Source organism: Quercus robur, chromosome 8, assembly GCF_932294415.1.
Source record: "Quercus robur chromosome 8, dhQueRobu3.1, whole genome shotgun sequence".
Classification (NCBI taxonomy): domain Eukaryota; kingdom Viridiplantae; phylum Streptophyta; class Magnoliopsida; order Fagales; family Fagaceae; genus Quercus; species Quercus robur.
In genome coordinates, this window is record NC_065541.1 from 291,754 (window position 1) to 306,385 (window position 14,632).

At 35.3% G+C, this 14,632-nt stretch overlaps 1 protein-coding gene across 1 annotated transcript; it reads right to left on the reverse strand.

Annotated features, from left to right (window-relative positions):
- Positions 1-805: 805 nt before the first annotated feature.
- Positions 806-10,075, reverse strand: LOC126694062 (ruvB-like protein 1). The gene is made up of 12 exons (XM_050390089.1): positions 9,164-10,075; positions 7,430-7,618; positions 7,123-7,254; positions 6,865-7,014; positions 5,801-5,956; positions 4,858-4,992; positions 4,349-4,414; positions 4,151-4,257; positions 1,781-1,880; positions 1,583-1,674; positions 1,432-1,501; positions 806-1,312 (listed from the first exon to the last, which is right to left on the reverse strand). The coding sequence occupies exons 1-12, from the start codon at positions 9,251-9,253 to the stop codon at positions 1,223-1,225; spliced, it is 1,377 nt and encodes a 458-aa protein (XP_050246046.1). The 5' UTR covers positions 9,254-10,075; the 3' UTR covers positions 806-1,222.
- Between the last annotated feature and the right edge of the window lie 4,557 nt (positions 10,076-14,632).

Genomic DNA, 14,632 nt, shown 5'->3' on the forward strand with positions numbered 1-14,632 from the left:
ATCTTTTGGGTGGCAATGGCGACTTCTTGGAGAAAAGTGCAACATTCTTGAAAGTGGTTGGGGGCAAGAGGGGTGTGGCTAGTGACCTAGCCACACCGCTGAAGTTGAGAGGGTTTTCGAGCATTTCATCACCCCAAGAGATGCAGCCGTTGTGGATGCTGCCATAGAAGCCACTTATGGTTTGTCAAATCGAAGCTTTGATAGTGGCAGGGCTGGGGTGAAAGTGACAACGAGGGTTGGGGAGAGCAATGTGGTTACTGTGATGAGGAAGAAGAGGGAGAGCGTGAGATTGCAGGAGAAAGAAAGAGGTCGAGAAAAAAAAATGAAAATACATAAAAGAATTTTTTGTGTTTTGGTATTTGCATAATAAAAATTGAGTGAGCATTTTTAAGTTTGTGTAATTGAAATGACCTGGCCAAACATTTTTTTTTTTTTATCTCCCTATGTATAAGAAAATAATCTTTCAACTCTATAGACAAGAGTTCGAATGATTATGTCCTGCAATACTCTCCACACATAACCCTTAAGAATGTCTTTGTGCAAAGGAATGAAAGGATACATACTATCTCATTCACCATCAAAACCAAATTATTAGTTTTTCCTTCTTTCATAATTTCAGGAAACCCACATTTGATATTGAAATTGAACTTATATAGTAATGGTTTAACAACTCGAGCAATATATCAATATATATATATATATATATATACATATCTTCCAATTTACCCTTGATCACTATTTCTTCAAGTAGCATGTGAAGCACAGGAGTCAGGAAGAAAATATAAAGCAATGGCTACTTCCATGCTGTAAATAAAGCTCACACAGATTCGCATAAAAATTGTTAAATAAAGTTAAGAATTAGTGATCATCACATAACTAGGTTAGTAATTTTCCAGGGTAAATATGAAGTGTATTTGAAAGCTTAGTTCCATACACCGATGCATTCATTAACAGAATGGTGCAACAACTAGAGTTTCACCACTTGCATCGCTGCTGACAGCATAACCATGACACTACTCATGTGACATACAAATTTCCCGTAGCTTGGAACACTTCTGAAACATTTCGCCTTTACACACATTAATTATCAACGAAGCCAAAGTCTTTGACCAAAACCTCCTGCTCTTTCAAAACCCACGACAGAGAAGCTAACCGAACCTAAATAATGCCTACTTCCAAATTCAGACTACCTTTGACATTCAGGAAAAATTGTTTAGAATTTTCATGAAATGTATTTTTCCTGCTGCGCTTGAAGAAGTCTTGCTGAAGACTTTGCATCCATATAGAGAGCTTTCACTTCCTCAATATCTGCCTATAAATCATATAAATTGAAACAAAATTACTAATGTAGTTGATGGAAGAAGAATTCAGCAATATTTTAAATCATCTTCAATCACATTGATTACAGATTAATCCAAATCATATTATTACCTTGCAGATATTGTCGCGGCCATTCATTTTTGCCATAATACTGGAGGGCGATAACAGCTGAACTGCATGCCTGAAGAGATGACAGAAGCGTCACTAAATATCTTTTGAGGGATGGGACTCAGAAACAGCAAATCTAAAGATTAAGCCAAACCTTAAGGATGCTTGTAGACCAATGTCACCCAGGTAAGCCAAACTTTCGTCATCTATTACTAGGTCCTCCACATTTGCACGGAGAGCCAAAATCTGACAGTAACAAAGACCACAAATATCAGTATGTGAACAATGATAATATGGTTAGGAGTTGAAGAGAAATTGTAGACAGTGAGAGAACACAAAATTTGGGTTGAACCTTTATCATGTCAGCAACATCATAAGTCTGTGTTCGGATAATAACCAACCGGTCCAACAAGTCGACAGGTATGCCATGAGGACAGTTCATATCAGTCCCTCTGCATGAAAACAGATTCATATTCAGAAATTTTTATAAGATTCATGTTCAGAATTTAAAACATCAAAGTAACTTAAGTCAAGGTTCCTAGGCAACTATGAGGTAAGGCCCAGATGACAAAAGCATTATTGTTTGTAGACCACTACAAACACAAAAGATCAAAGTAATTAAAGCATCACATACAAGAATTAATATATATATATATATATATATATAAGCAACTGCTGTCACACATGCCACCAACCTCCATCACTTGCACAAAATCAATTTAACCACCATTTTCATCCAAGCAGGTAAACCCCCACCACTGAGCCCATCTACAACAGAACTTGTCCACTTAGCCCAACACACAATTGCTCAATAAGATTGCTAAAAAACCCCAATAATTTTTTTGATCAGTAAATTAGAATTCTATTGAATGAGACTACTTCATGCACATGGAAAAGTACACAAAGGAATCTAAAGAATTACAAGATGTTATGTACAGAAGTATAATGATTCTAAAAACTTAAGAATGGAGTTACAATTAGTAAAACCCCATGCCCGATACCAATCAAACCAATCAAATAAAATAAAAAAACAATTCTATCAAATGTGTCCTTGAAATTCCCAAATACTCAAATTTATGACAGTTATGCTCCTACGATAGAGTCCGCATCAAACATATAGAGTCAGATTACAATATGTGAAAAACGCTCGCCTATTCAATTCCACCATCCAAACAAAATCCACAGCTTGAATGCAACATTACAGTGTAACAAAAGATACTCCACAATCTCCCCACTATGGTGCTTACAACACCACCCTAATAGCATGAATACTCTCTTAATGAGATTATCACAAGGATCCTCCCCTATGCTACCGTCCAAACAAAGAAAGAAATTTTCCTGGGGCCTTGACACATGAAATACTTTTCCCAGGAAAACTCTTAGAACAGGGACCCCTTAAGGCATCACAAACAGAACGCACATCAAAATCTACATTCCCTTTCAATTGCCAAATCAATCTATCTCTACTCCCTCAATGAGGGATATTGGAATAAAGGAGATTAAAGAAGGAGGTTACTGCCTCTATCTCCCAATCAATAGTCACGCTCAAATCTGACACCCCTATTCCTATGTTCCCTTCTGTCTCCCCGGCAAGGAGCCAATAAAGGCATCTCTAACTAATGAACGATCATATAAATCCGGAAAAATCATCCTCAATTGTTGGTCACCACACCACTTGTAATGTCAAAACCAAACACAACTACCCTCCCCTATATCAAAGCAGGTATATATACTGTAGAAACCCTTCCCACCCATGCTCATGCTTTTCCATAAGCCACAACCATGAGTTCCTCGAAGACTTTGTGCACCAACCTCCCCACTCCTCTCCATATTCCACGGCTACCACGTCTCCATAGAAGCATTTCCTTCAACCCAAAATGCCATAACCATTTACCCAAAATGTTCTCGTTAAAGGTCACTAACTTTTTTTCGCCCAATCCACCATTAGCAATTGGGGTGCAAACCGTATCCTACCCCACCAAATGCAGCTTTAAGATCATCGATCAATCCAAACATTTGACATTTTACTACATTGAGAAATATGGAACCACCATGGCATCATCCCAGGAAAAGGCCTAGTTAATCATGGACAGACTACAGAAGCCATGAAGACCATATTTTTTTAACTTTGTGTTTACATTAGCAGATCAAATGAAAATGAATAAACAATATAAAAGCTCTACATATCAGATCGACAAAGTTCCTAGGTATGGATCTTCTAGCAGTGGGCAGCATGGTTTAAAATATTTCACAAACCCATGTCCCACAAAACACATACAATACCTAGTTGTTAAACTCTTTGTTACTTAGGCATTAGCACAGCTTCACTTTCTTATCCCCTGACCACCTTGCAAGCCAAAGAAAACATCTCCAAGTTGCTCCAGTTATAAACCATAGAGGAAAAATAGTGCTCAAAAGAGTGATGCACTCATTTGTATGGCTTAAGTATCAAGGCTGATGCCTTAACAATGCAATAAAGATGGCAAATTTATTGGTTAAGGCCTGAATGATGATAACACCAACCACAATAATAACACATTAAGAGAAGTATATCATGCATATCTATTAATCAATTACAAAAGCATTCAATTTCTGCTTCAAGATTTATGACTTGTCAACTGGCAACAGTGACTTTCATATGTAACAAGTTGCTTATTAAGGTTAAAAAGATGGTCAAGGAAGAAGCACTCCAAAATTTTTAAGGTGCACAAGAATTTCATACCTCACATTGCAAAACCCTCTGTTTGTGGCAAAGATTACTATTGGAGACAGTGAGCTCTCTAAAGCACGATTCAAGTATGAAAAGCATTCCATATCCAGCATATGTACCTGCAAATAATGATAGATACACAAATAAATAAATAATAAAGAGCAACCATGAAACATTTAAAACATGGACAGACATAATAGAGAAAAGAACCTCATCAATGAATAGAACTCCAGGGACAAGTTCTGCTACACCTTCATCAATGTACCGGTTAACAACCTGTCATTAAAAAATTAAAAATAAATAAATAAATAAATTTAAAAAAAAAAAAAAAAATGTGTTACCTCCAAAGCTAGACAAAAACATAAATTTGGGAACAAACATACACCATCTCATCTTTAATGCATCATAGTGGGATAAAGACAAAGTATAGAATGATTTTTTATGTATTATTGGTGAAAAGAAGAATGGACTGTGTCAATGTCTTGGAATTTTCAACTTAATCAGAGAACTGTTAAGAAAAATAATAACAACTTAAGAAAAGGATTTCCCAAAATAATGGAAGAAATTTTTGAGAAACTTCGAATGACTTGCTGACCATGACTTAAGCTTCTATCAAAAGAAAATAATACGTTGAAATTAATATCTGACATAAATTTATTAAGTAGATTAATTTATTTACTTTATTATTAATTCTTATCAAAAAAAATATGATGTAGTACCTTATTAATTTCTTGTCTTAACTTGTCAGTGATTTCTGTTTTCCTAGGCTTCATCATCTGCCCCATTAGGGACAGTATATCTTGCCCACCTTGAGGCCGTGCATTTGCAGCATCCAGATCATGTAGTGTTACATCCTGTTAGAGATTGGATAAGCAAACAGAAAACTGAACATCAAAATAGGAAGCCCATTACATCGCAAAAAAGATCAGTTTATGAGTCTTCTGATAAGTATAAACTTCCAGTACCAATAGTCAACATCAACATAATCTAAGAAAACAAAAAGAAAATTCTATCAGAAGCACAACAATATATATATATGAACCGAAAGCAATGCTTATATACATTAAGCTCAGTCTCACTCTTTCTCTCTCTCCTAGTTCTCTTTTTCTTTCCCTTTTTTTCTTTGGCTGAGCAAAATATGATTGTATGAACCACCCAACTCCACCCCCCACTTTACCACTTAGAACAGGCCTAATGGTTACAAATCCTATAAGAAGCTCAACAACTTACTAAGCCAGCAAGAGTCACAAGCTGATAAGTTCAACCAACTTAAGAGGCATTAAATTCTAGCTATATCATCCTTGGGTCGGCTGCAGTCATAAGAGAAATTCAAGCAACTTCAAGAGTCAGTTACATCTCGTCAGATGATTTCTGTAACGCATTTCCCTCATAGGTCAAACAAATATGCAGCTTAAATTCTTTATATTTTGATGGCATATGCTTCACACAATGTCGATATGGCATTTATGAAAGAAATGCTGCAATTACTAACTACCCTGACAGTCAAAAAATTGAAATGTGCAACTATCTTAAATCCTGATCTCATAAGGAACACACATAGTCAGGAAATGTCCAACACTATTGTTATAAATCAGTATGTCACTTATGAATTTAAGAATATGCAACATACACAAAAAAACTAGTAGCTAAATGAAAACAGACCTGAACTATCTCCTTCTTTTTGTGAACCTCTCCTTTAGGAAGTGGAACATACTCTTCTGCTTCAAGGTCAAATTCTGTAGCGAAAGCGTCACTTCTGCCCACCCTCTTTACTGCTCCGCTATTTGCTTCAATATATATAACATCACCAACAGCCACCTGAAACATTGTATCAGGTAAACCAAAAAGGGATCAAACTATAATCAATTTTTTAATTAGATTCTCCTTTTGAGCACACCAAACCCCAGGTTAAAAGTTTTAGAATAAATAAATAAAAACAGCAGGAAAATGAAGAACAGGAATCAAAGTGACATGACATCAGATTGAGTTGCCTGTCCTACGTTTAAAAAAAAATTAAAATTAAAATTAAAAATAAAACAGAAATTAGCCCCAAAAACAGACGACCTGGCATACTCAAGCACATGTTGCAACACTAGTAATACTGAATTTTTTATTAGGATAAAAAGGGACGTAAAGTATACAGAAGATGTGTACAAAGGTTCACCTAAAGACCACATTTAAGATCCATCTTGTTTAGAAAATCTATTTATAAACCCAAAAAATGAGGATGCAGCCAAAAGCAAGCAAGCAAACATTCACTCATACTGCTATCATTTTGTTCTCTACAAATCACCCATGTTATACATAGAGTAGCATTCCATATTGATCCGTTACTTTGCCCTCCAAACATAAGGAACAAATCAGTAACCTTTGAAGGTATCACCCACTCAAAATAAAGAAAAGGTTAAAGACCACAAATCTCTAGCAATAAAACAATAAAGCCTTAGATATTCAACTAATTTGCCACTAGCTTTACACATACAACACCAATCCACAAGGATTGTATTCCTTTTGATGGAAGAACATTTTGCAAGGTGACAATAATAAATTAACATAATCATTGAAAATTTTGCATATAACAGCTTCACACACACTCCATGGATAAGAAGGATGAGTAAATTTAAAATACTTCGCAAAGAGATTATACAAAGTAAATGAATATATCAAAAAAGCAAATATATTTCTATCACTGGAAAAATAACAGCAAATAAATAAAAGGAACCTACCTTCTCCTTGATCAAGGCATCATAAATGGTTGGGTCCAACTTCAGTTGCTTGGTTCCTTTCACAGTTTTTAATCCAATGATCACATGGCTAATACTTTTACCATAGCCACCTGTCACACTCTCAGCTTCTTCCGGGGAAAGTTCAGTAACCTATAACAAGAACAGCAACATATCAAGAAATTAAGAAGTAAAGATAAAAATAACACAAAGAAATTATGGTCACATCAGACTAATATGAAAGAAGCATTAGTAACTTGCCTCTCCTTCATAGACTTCTTTATTTTCCTTGATACGTAGACCAATGGCCCGTCGAAAGTTTTCCATCAAAACCTCAGTTTTCTTTACTTCTGATGAGTACACTTCTGACCCAACCATTGGGCAGAATGGAACCTGCAAAATAACAAAGAAGAGTTTTATTTAATAAGCCTGAAGGGCCATCAATCATCTAATATCATAATGGGGGAAAAACATGAAACATCAACAAAGAACTCTCACCAAGGAAACATAAAAAATGTTGATAAATAAAAAAACAAAACAAGTTACCAAGATAAAATGTGAGAAGTACCTTGCTCCCAAGTTCCTGTGCTATTCCAAGAGCCAGAGCTGTCTTTCCAGTACCAGGAGGCCCAGCCAGTAGAAGTGCCCGCCCAGCCATTTTCTTCTGCCGTATCATATCAACTACAAGACCAGATGCTTCCCTTGCCTCTGCCTGACCCACAAACCCAGCAGCCAAGGGCAATGCTCTTCCACTGGCCTGGAAATTAATGACCAAAAATCCAACATAGAATTACCAGTCATTCACATGAAGATCAAACCAGAAAACCAGTCATGATCTACAATATCAATTCAAGCAAGGATCTATTTAGGCCTCTAGGATTTGGTCTCCTGACAAGTGACCCCTTTTCCCACCTTTGGTGCCCATAAACAGGTGTATATAATTGACATTCACAAGCTCTATTTCAAATGTTGTTTTCTTGCCCACAAGACAAAGGTCTGCCACTTTATAATAATAATAATAATAAAACACACACACACACACATCAACATATAGGCAAGAGAGGACAGTACAAAGAAAATTAAGCAGAGCATGACAATTCACTCTCAATATGTCCATACAACCATCTAAAATCATCAGATTCATATGGTCCTAAAGAACTAATCTCAGCATCATATTCAGTGACCAAAAAAGTAGAACTACCATCAACCACATAATTCATAATAAAGTGACTAAATTTCCAGGCTTGGAACCCACTATGAAAAAATATATGAGAAGTGACCCCTTTTCCCACCTTTGCTGACCATTAATAGTTCTTTATAATTGACATTCACAAGCTCTATTTTTCATATGTTGTTTTCTTGCACTCAAATCAAAGGTTTTCCACTTTAAAAAAAAACACATCAACATATAGGTCAATATATCCATACAACCATCTAAAATCCTCGAATCATATAGTCCTAAAGAACTAATCTCTGCATCATATTCAGTGACCAAACAAGTAGAACTACTACAAACCACATAATTCATAATAAAGTGACTAAATTCTATGGGAGACTTCAACCTTGTCACAACCCTCCTCTTTTTCCAGGCTTGGAACCGTGCTATGAACAAAATATATGGTAAGTGGCCCCTTTTCCCACCTTTGCTGACCATAAACATTTCTTTATAATTGACATTCACAAGCTCTATTTTCCATATGTTGTTTTCTTGCACACAAAGCAAAGGGTCTTCCACTTTTAAAAAAACATATCAACCTCTGATATAGGTCAATATATCCATACAACCATCTAAAATCCTCAGAATCATATAGTCCTAAAGAACTAATCTCAGCATCATATTCAGTGACCAAACAAGTATAACTCCTACCAATCACATAATAATTCATAATAAAGTGACTAAACTTCACGAATGCCAACAACCTGCCACAACCCTCCTCTATTTCCGGACTTGGAACAAAATATATGATACTAAGGGTACATTTAAAAGAGCGTTTTTAAAACCCAAAACTCTGTTTTGCAACCACAAAACCTCGTACGTACCTTTTTTTTACAAACACTTATTTTAAACTCAAAAAACAATTTTCCAATAGCTTATACAAGCGCGCCCTAAGCACAGTTAGAACAACTACCATATCATTTTTTTAAAACAATTATTTGAAAATACATTTATATAAAGAAAATGTAAGTCGGCAATAAATTATAGAAATTTAAAACACCAAGAAAAACAAAAAAAAAAAAAAAAAAAAAAAAAAAACCTATAAAGCGGCTAAAAGTTGAAAATTAGAGTGTGAAATTTATATACCTCAAGGCCAAGACCTTTGATGTGAGTGTGAGTAGCGATGCGCTGCTTCTTCGTAGTGGACTGGACCTCTTCTATCCTCACTCTATCCATCACTCTCTCTCGCTATGTGTGTGTGTTCAATTTGGGTTTTGCTGAAACAGCTTGGTGGTGGTGAGCAAGGTGTGTGACAGGGGTGTGCTCGGTTTGGTTTCGGTCGGTTTGAATGGGTATGGCCAACCGAAACCGAATATTTCGGTTTGTGAAATTCTCAACCGAAATGGCTGGAAATCAATCGGTTTCGGTGTATTTCGGTTTCAGTCGGTTTCGGTTTTCCAAAGAGAGGGTTATTAAGATTTTCAAATCCACACCATAAGCTCAAAACACAAACAAAACCAGCATTCCACTCCAAATCAGTATTTGCTACTACTTATCCAAGAATTAACAAACCCCAATTCAAATAAAGATTTTTTTTTTTTTTTTTTTTTTTAAAAAAAGCACCACTTGAACACAGCTAACAGATACCCCTTTTTTCCAAAACAGAAATTCTTGATGTTCTTATCTGTTCAGAAAGAATCAGAGAATATGGAGAGGAAACTTATCTGGGAAAATGAAAATTCTTCTGAAGCTTGAAACTTTCCGGGGAAAAAAAAACTCAGAGGCAAGAAACTGCAGAGAAAGTTTGTGGGAAAATGGGATGTGAGGAATGGAAGGAAAGACCAACCAATGTTCGTTGGTTTGGCGTTCTGTAATGTACAAATATGTAAGATTTTCACAGCTTGAAGAAAGAGACAGAAAAAATTGAGAGAAAAAGTTGGGGAAGGGGGCGCCTGAAGAGAAGAAAAGGGAAGAATAAAATAGGGGTATTACCTTATTTATCTCATGCTCTAGGGTTTTAAAAAATTAAATAGCAAAAAACCTAGCCAAACCAGAAAGTGCATACCACTAAGCCGCTAATCATTTATGTATTAAAGTTACATAAATATTTATATATATCGATCGGTTTTTGGCCCTTTTTTCGATTCCTCAATTCTTTGCACACCCCTAGTATGTGTGAGGGTTTAAGCAGAAGAGAATGAAAAGGCAACGCACCTTCACAGTTGGGCTTAAATTTGGGACTTGGATATGGAAATGGATCTTTTGGTTTTGAATGAGGCCCTGCCTGAGTTACGAACCTTTGTTATTTTAATGATTTTTGGAGTTTAAATAGCGTCATGGGTCAAATTTAGTTGGGTTTGTGGTCTTAATGTCGAGCCAGGAGAAATCCAACTCATTTGTAACCCATAAATTGTTTTACAAGAAGGAAATTGTTAAAAGCGTACTGATTAATTAGAGTATTTATTTTGAATGGTAAAAGAGATGTTAATAAACCTAAATACCAAAACTTAAGTAATAATTTTACACCTCACAAAATAATAAGAATGGTTTTTAAGTTTGACCTAAATTCATTTTTAGCTTCCAACTTTACTTTTATTCAATTGAGTTTTCAAAATTTCGAGTTTATTCAATTAAAGTTTTCACATCAACTTCCATTAAACGCTTGTCGTTAAGTGATTATAAATTCAATGATATTGATGCTTTTGCTATGTTGTTTTGCATGTGGTGTAAGTTATTGAGCTCATATGAGCCAGGCAACTGAAAAGAAAAGCATGGGATTGATGTATTGCATTGTAAATACCTAGTATTTAAATAAGTATTATGATTAAATATCAAGCTTTGGAGGAAACAAATACCATGCTTAGTTACATTTTTTTTGCTGTTGTTGATATTTCGATAGTTACAACAGTAGTAGGGATTTAAATTATGAATGTATTTGTTGGAAAAACCAAATGATGCATATTAATCTAAAATCCTCGGAATCATATAGTCCTTAAGAACTAATATTTGCATCATATTCAGTGACCAAACAAGTAGAACTACTACAAACCACATAACTCATAATATAGTGACTAAATTCTATGGGACCCGTCAACCTTGTCACAACCCCTCCTCTTTTTCAAGGCTTGGAACCGTGCTATGAACAAAATATATGGTAAGCGACCCCTTTTCCCACCTTTGCTGACCATAAACATTTCTTTATAATTGACATTCACAAGCTCTATTTTCCATATGTTGTTTTCTTGCACACAAAGCAAAGGGTCTTCCACTTTTGAAAAAACACATCAACCTATGATATAGGTCAATATATCCATACAACCATCTAAAATACTCATAATCATATAGTCCTAAAGAACTAATCTCAGCATCATATTCAGTGACCAAACAAGTATAACTCCTACCAATCACATAATAATTCATAATAAAGTGACCAAATTTCACGAATGCCGACAACCTGCCACAGCCCTCCTCTATTTCCGGGCTTGGAACAAAATATATGATACTAAGAGTACATTTTGTTAGGCGTTTTGGAAGATTAAAAGAGCGTTTTTAAAAGGCGAAACTACATTGTTGGTCCCTAAAGTTTGCCTATGGAGCACTTTTAGTCCTTGAAATTTCAAATGAGCACTATTAGTCCATGAAATTTCAATAATGAGCGCTAGTGGTCCTTTTATTAACTTCTGTTAGTTTTTTTTGTCTATGTGTCTAACAGAATAATGATGTGGCATTTTTTTAATGATGTGACGATTTTTTATTATTAAAAAATTACACATTAGCTTGAGTCTCCCAAATCAAACCCAATTTTATTTGGATCTTCCATTGATTTTCTTACTAACCAAACAAAACTACTACTAATATTCTCCAATCACTGAAGCCTTCCAATCGCTAAAACCTAGCTTGCCGAATTTACCATTGCCTGCCTTCTTACTAGGTATTAGATTCACCACCGCTTGGAAATTTGTAGTACATGCCGAAATCAAATACAAATTGAAAACATTCTCAAGGTTTGGAGATATAACATAATAGCAATTATAATTATTAGGGACCAATAGCGCTCACTAGAAACTATAGGGACTAAAAGTGCTCCGTAGGTAAACTTTAGGGATCAACAATGTAGTTTTGTCTTTTTAAAACCCAAAACTCTATTTTGCAACCACAACTCCTCGTACGTACCTTTTTTTTTCAAACACTTATTTTAAACTCAAAAATCAATTTCCCAATAGCTTATACAAACGCGCCCTAAGCACAGTTAGAACAACTACCATATCATTTTTTTTAAACAATTATTTGAAAATACTTTTATATAAAGAAAATGTAAGTCAGCAATAAATTATAGAAATTTAAAACACCAAGGAAAAAAAAACCCTTAAAGCGTCTAAAAGTGGAAAATTAGAGTGCGAAATTTATATACCTCAAGGCCAAGGCCTTTGATGTGAGTGTGAGTAGCGATGCGCTGCTTCTTCGTAGTGGACTGGACCTCTTCTATCCTCACTTTATCCATCTCTCTCTCTCTCTCTCTCTCTCTCTCTCTCTCTCTCTCTCTCTCTCTCTCTCTCTCTCTTATGTGTGTGTATGTGTTCAATTTGGGTTTTGCTAAAACAACTTGGTGGTGGAGAGCAAGGTGTGTGTGAGGGTTTAAGCAGAAGAGAATGAAGAGGCAATGCGCCTTCGCGGCTAGGCTTAAATTTGGGACTTAGATATGGAAACGGATCTTTTGGTTTTGAATGGGGCCTGCCTGAGTTACAACCCTTTGTTATTTTAATGGTTTTTGGAGTTTAAATAGTGTCATGGGCCAGATTTAGTTGGGTTTGTGGTCTTAGTGTCGAGCCAATAGAAATCCAGCTCATTTGTAACCCATGAATTGTTTTGCAAGAAGGAAATTGTTAGGAGCGTACTGATTAATTAGAGTATTTATTATCAATGGTAAAAGAGATGTTAATAAATCTAAATACCAAAACTTAAGTAATAATTTTACACCTCACAAAATAATAAGAATGGTTTTTTAAGTTTGACCTAGATTCATTTTATGCTTCTAACTTCACTTTGATTCAATTGAGTTTTCAAAATTTTGAGTTTATTCAATTAAAGCTTTCACATCAACTTCCATTAAACGCGTGTCGTTAAGTGATTATAATTTCAATGATATTGATGCTTTTGCTACGTTGTTTTGCTTGTGGTGTAAGTTATTGAGCTCATATGAGCCAGACAATTGAAAAGAAAAGCATGGGATTGACATATTGCATTGTAAATACCTAGTATTTAAATAGGTATTATGATTAAATGTCAAGTTTTGGAGGAAACAAATACCATGCTTAGTTACATTTTTGTTGTTGTTGATATTTTGATAGTTACAACAATTGTAGGGATTTAAATTATGAATGTATTTGTGGGAAAAACCAAATGATGCATATTAAGTCATGATTGCTCGTTTATCTTTGAAGGTTATTTTAAAACTTTGCAAGGTTCTAAAAGAGAAGGTGGGTTCAGCATCTTCAACCATAACTTGTCTTTTGAAGACACGAGAAATATGTAGACCGAACTTTTGAAAATGGTCACATCTTTAAACGCCCTTTTCAGTTTTGCCCACTCCACCAATCAACATCATTCACACAGATAGATTACTTTCATATGCTTTTATAGAAAGATATTTGTTCATTTCAACATCAACATCATTGTGATTGGACTAGATTGCCCAATCACAATGGATACCCTTTCAAGAGTTAGGTGCTTCACTACCACTACCAACTCTTCCAACATCCCATTTCCAAGAATTTCTCCAACTCCTTGCTCCACACTTCCCACTGTTTCAGTCCTAAGAACAAGTCCTCGTCCAGGTTAGTCAGTGTGGTATAATTATAGTACCTTTTCTTCACTTTGATTACATTGAATAGAATCACTCAGCTCACTTAGAGATAACAATGCAATTCTTCTCAGTTTCCTTGAAAATGGAAGACCCCATTCAAACTCTTATTTTTCCTTTTTTCTTACAAAGACTTTATCTTTGTAGTAAATTATGGTTTTTTTTTTCTTGGGTGTCACTGGATATTGGACTAATAGTTATAGTTACTCCTGTATGGGTTACATGATGTTTTTACAAAGTGCACAAATTTGGGGTTATGGGTAACATTTGAGGACTTTTGCCAGTGAGCTCTAACTAAAATGGCACCTCATTCCCTTGTAATTGGCACTTGGATGGATATGTATTCTGGAAGCAGGTTTTGTTAGGCCAAACATACTTTTGAAACTACTAATTGTGTTGTGACTAAGAATATGCTGTTTATAAGAGCCAAGTTATTCACTTTTATTGGTCTTTGTAGATGGATGTTACAACTAGAATTTTAGATATTGAGAGCTCTTTCTAGTTACATTTAATGATTTATGTATGCATTTTTCATTGACCTTGTAAATTGTCAGGACTTGTTTCTATTTATAATACTTCATCAAGTACTAGTTTTTAGCTACTTGTGTTGAGTTGCATGTGCCTTACATGATTATGGTTGCGTAGTTGCCTCCCTCGCCAACTCACCAGGGTAATTACTGCAAGCTTATCTTCTTTGTTATTTTTCTTGACTTCCAGTGAGTGGAGTAGCAAAAGAGGATGTTTTGCAAATGTTC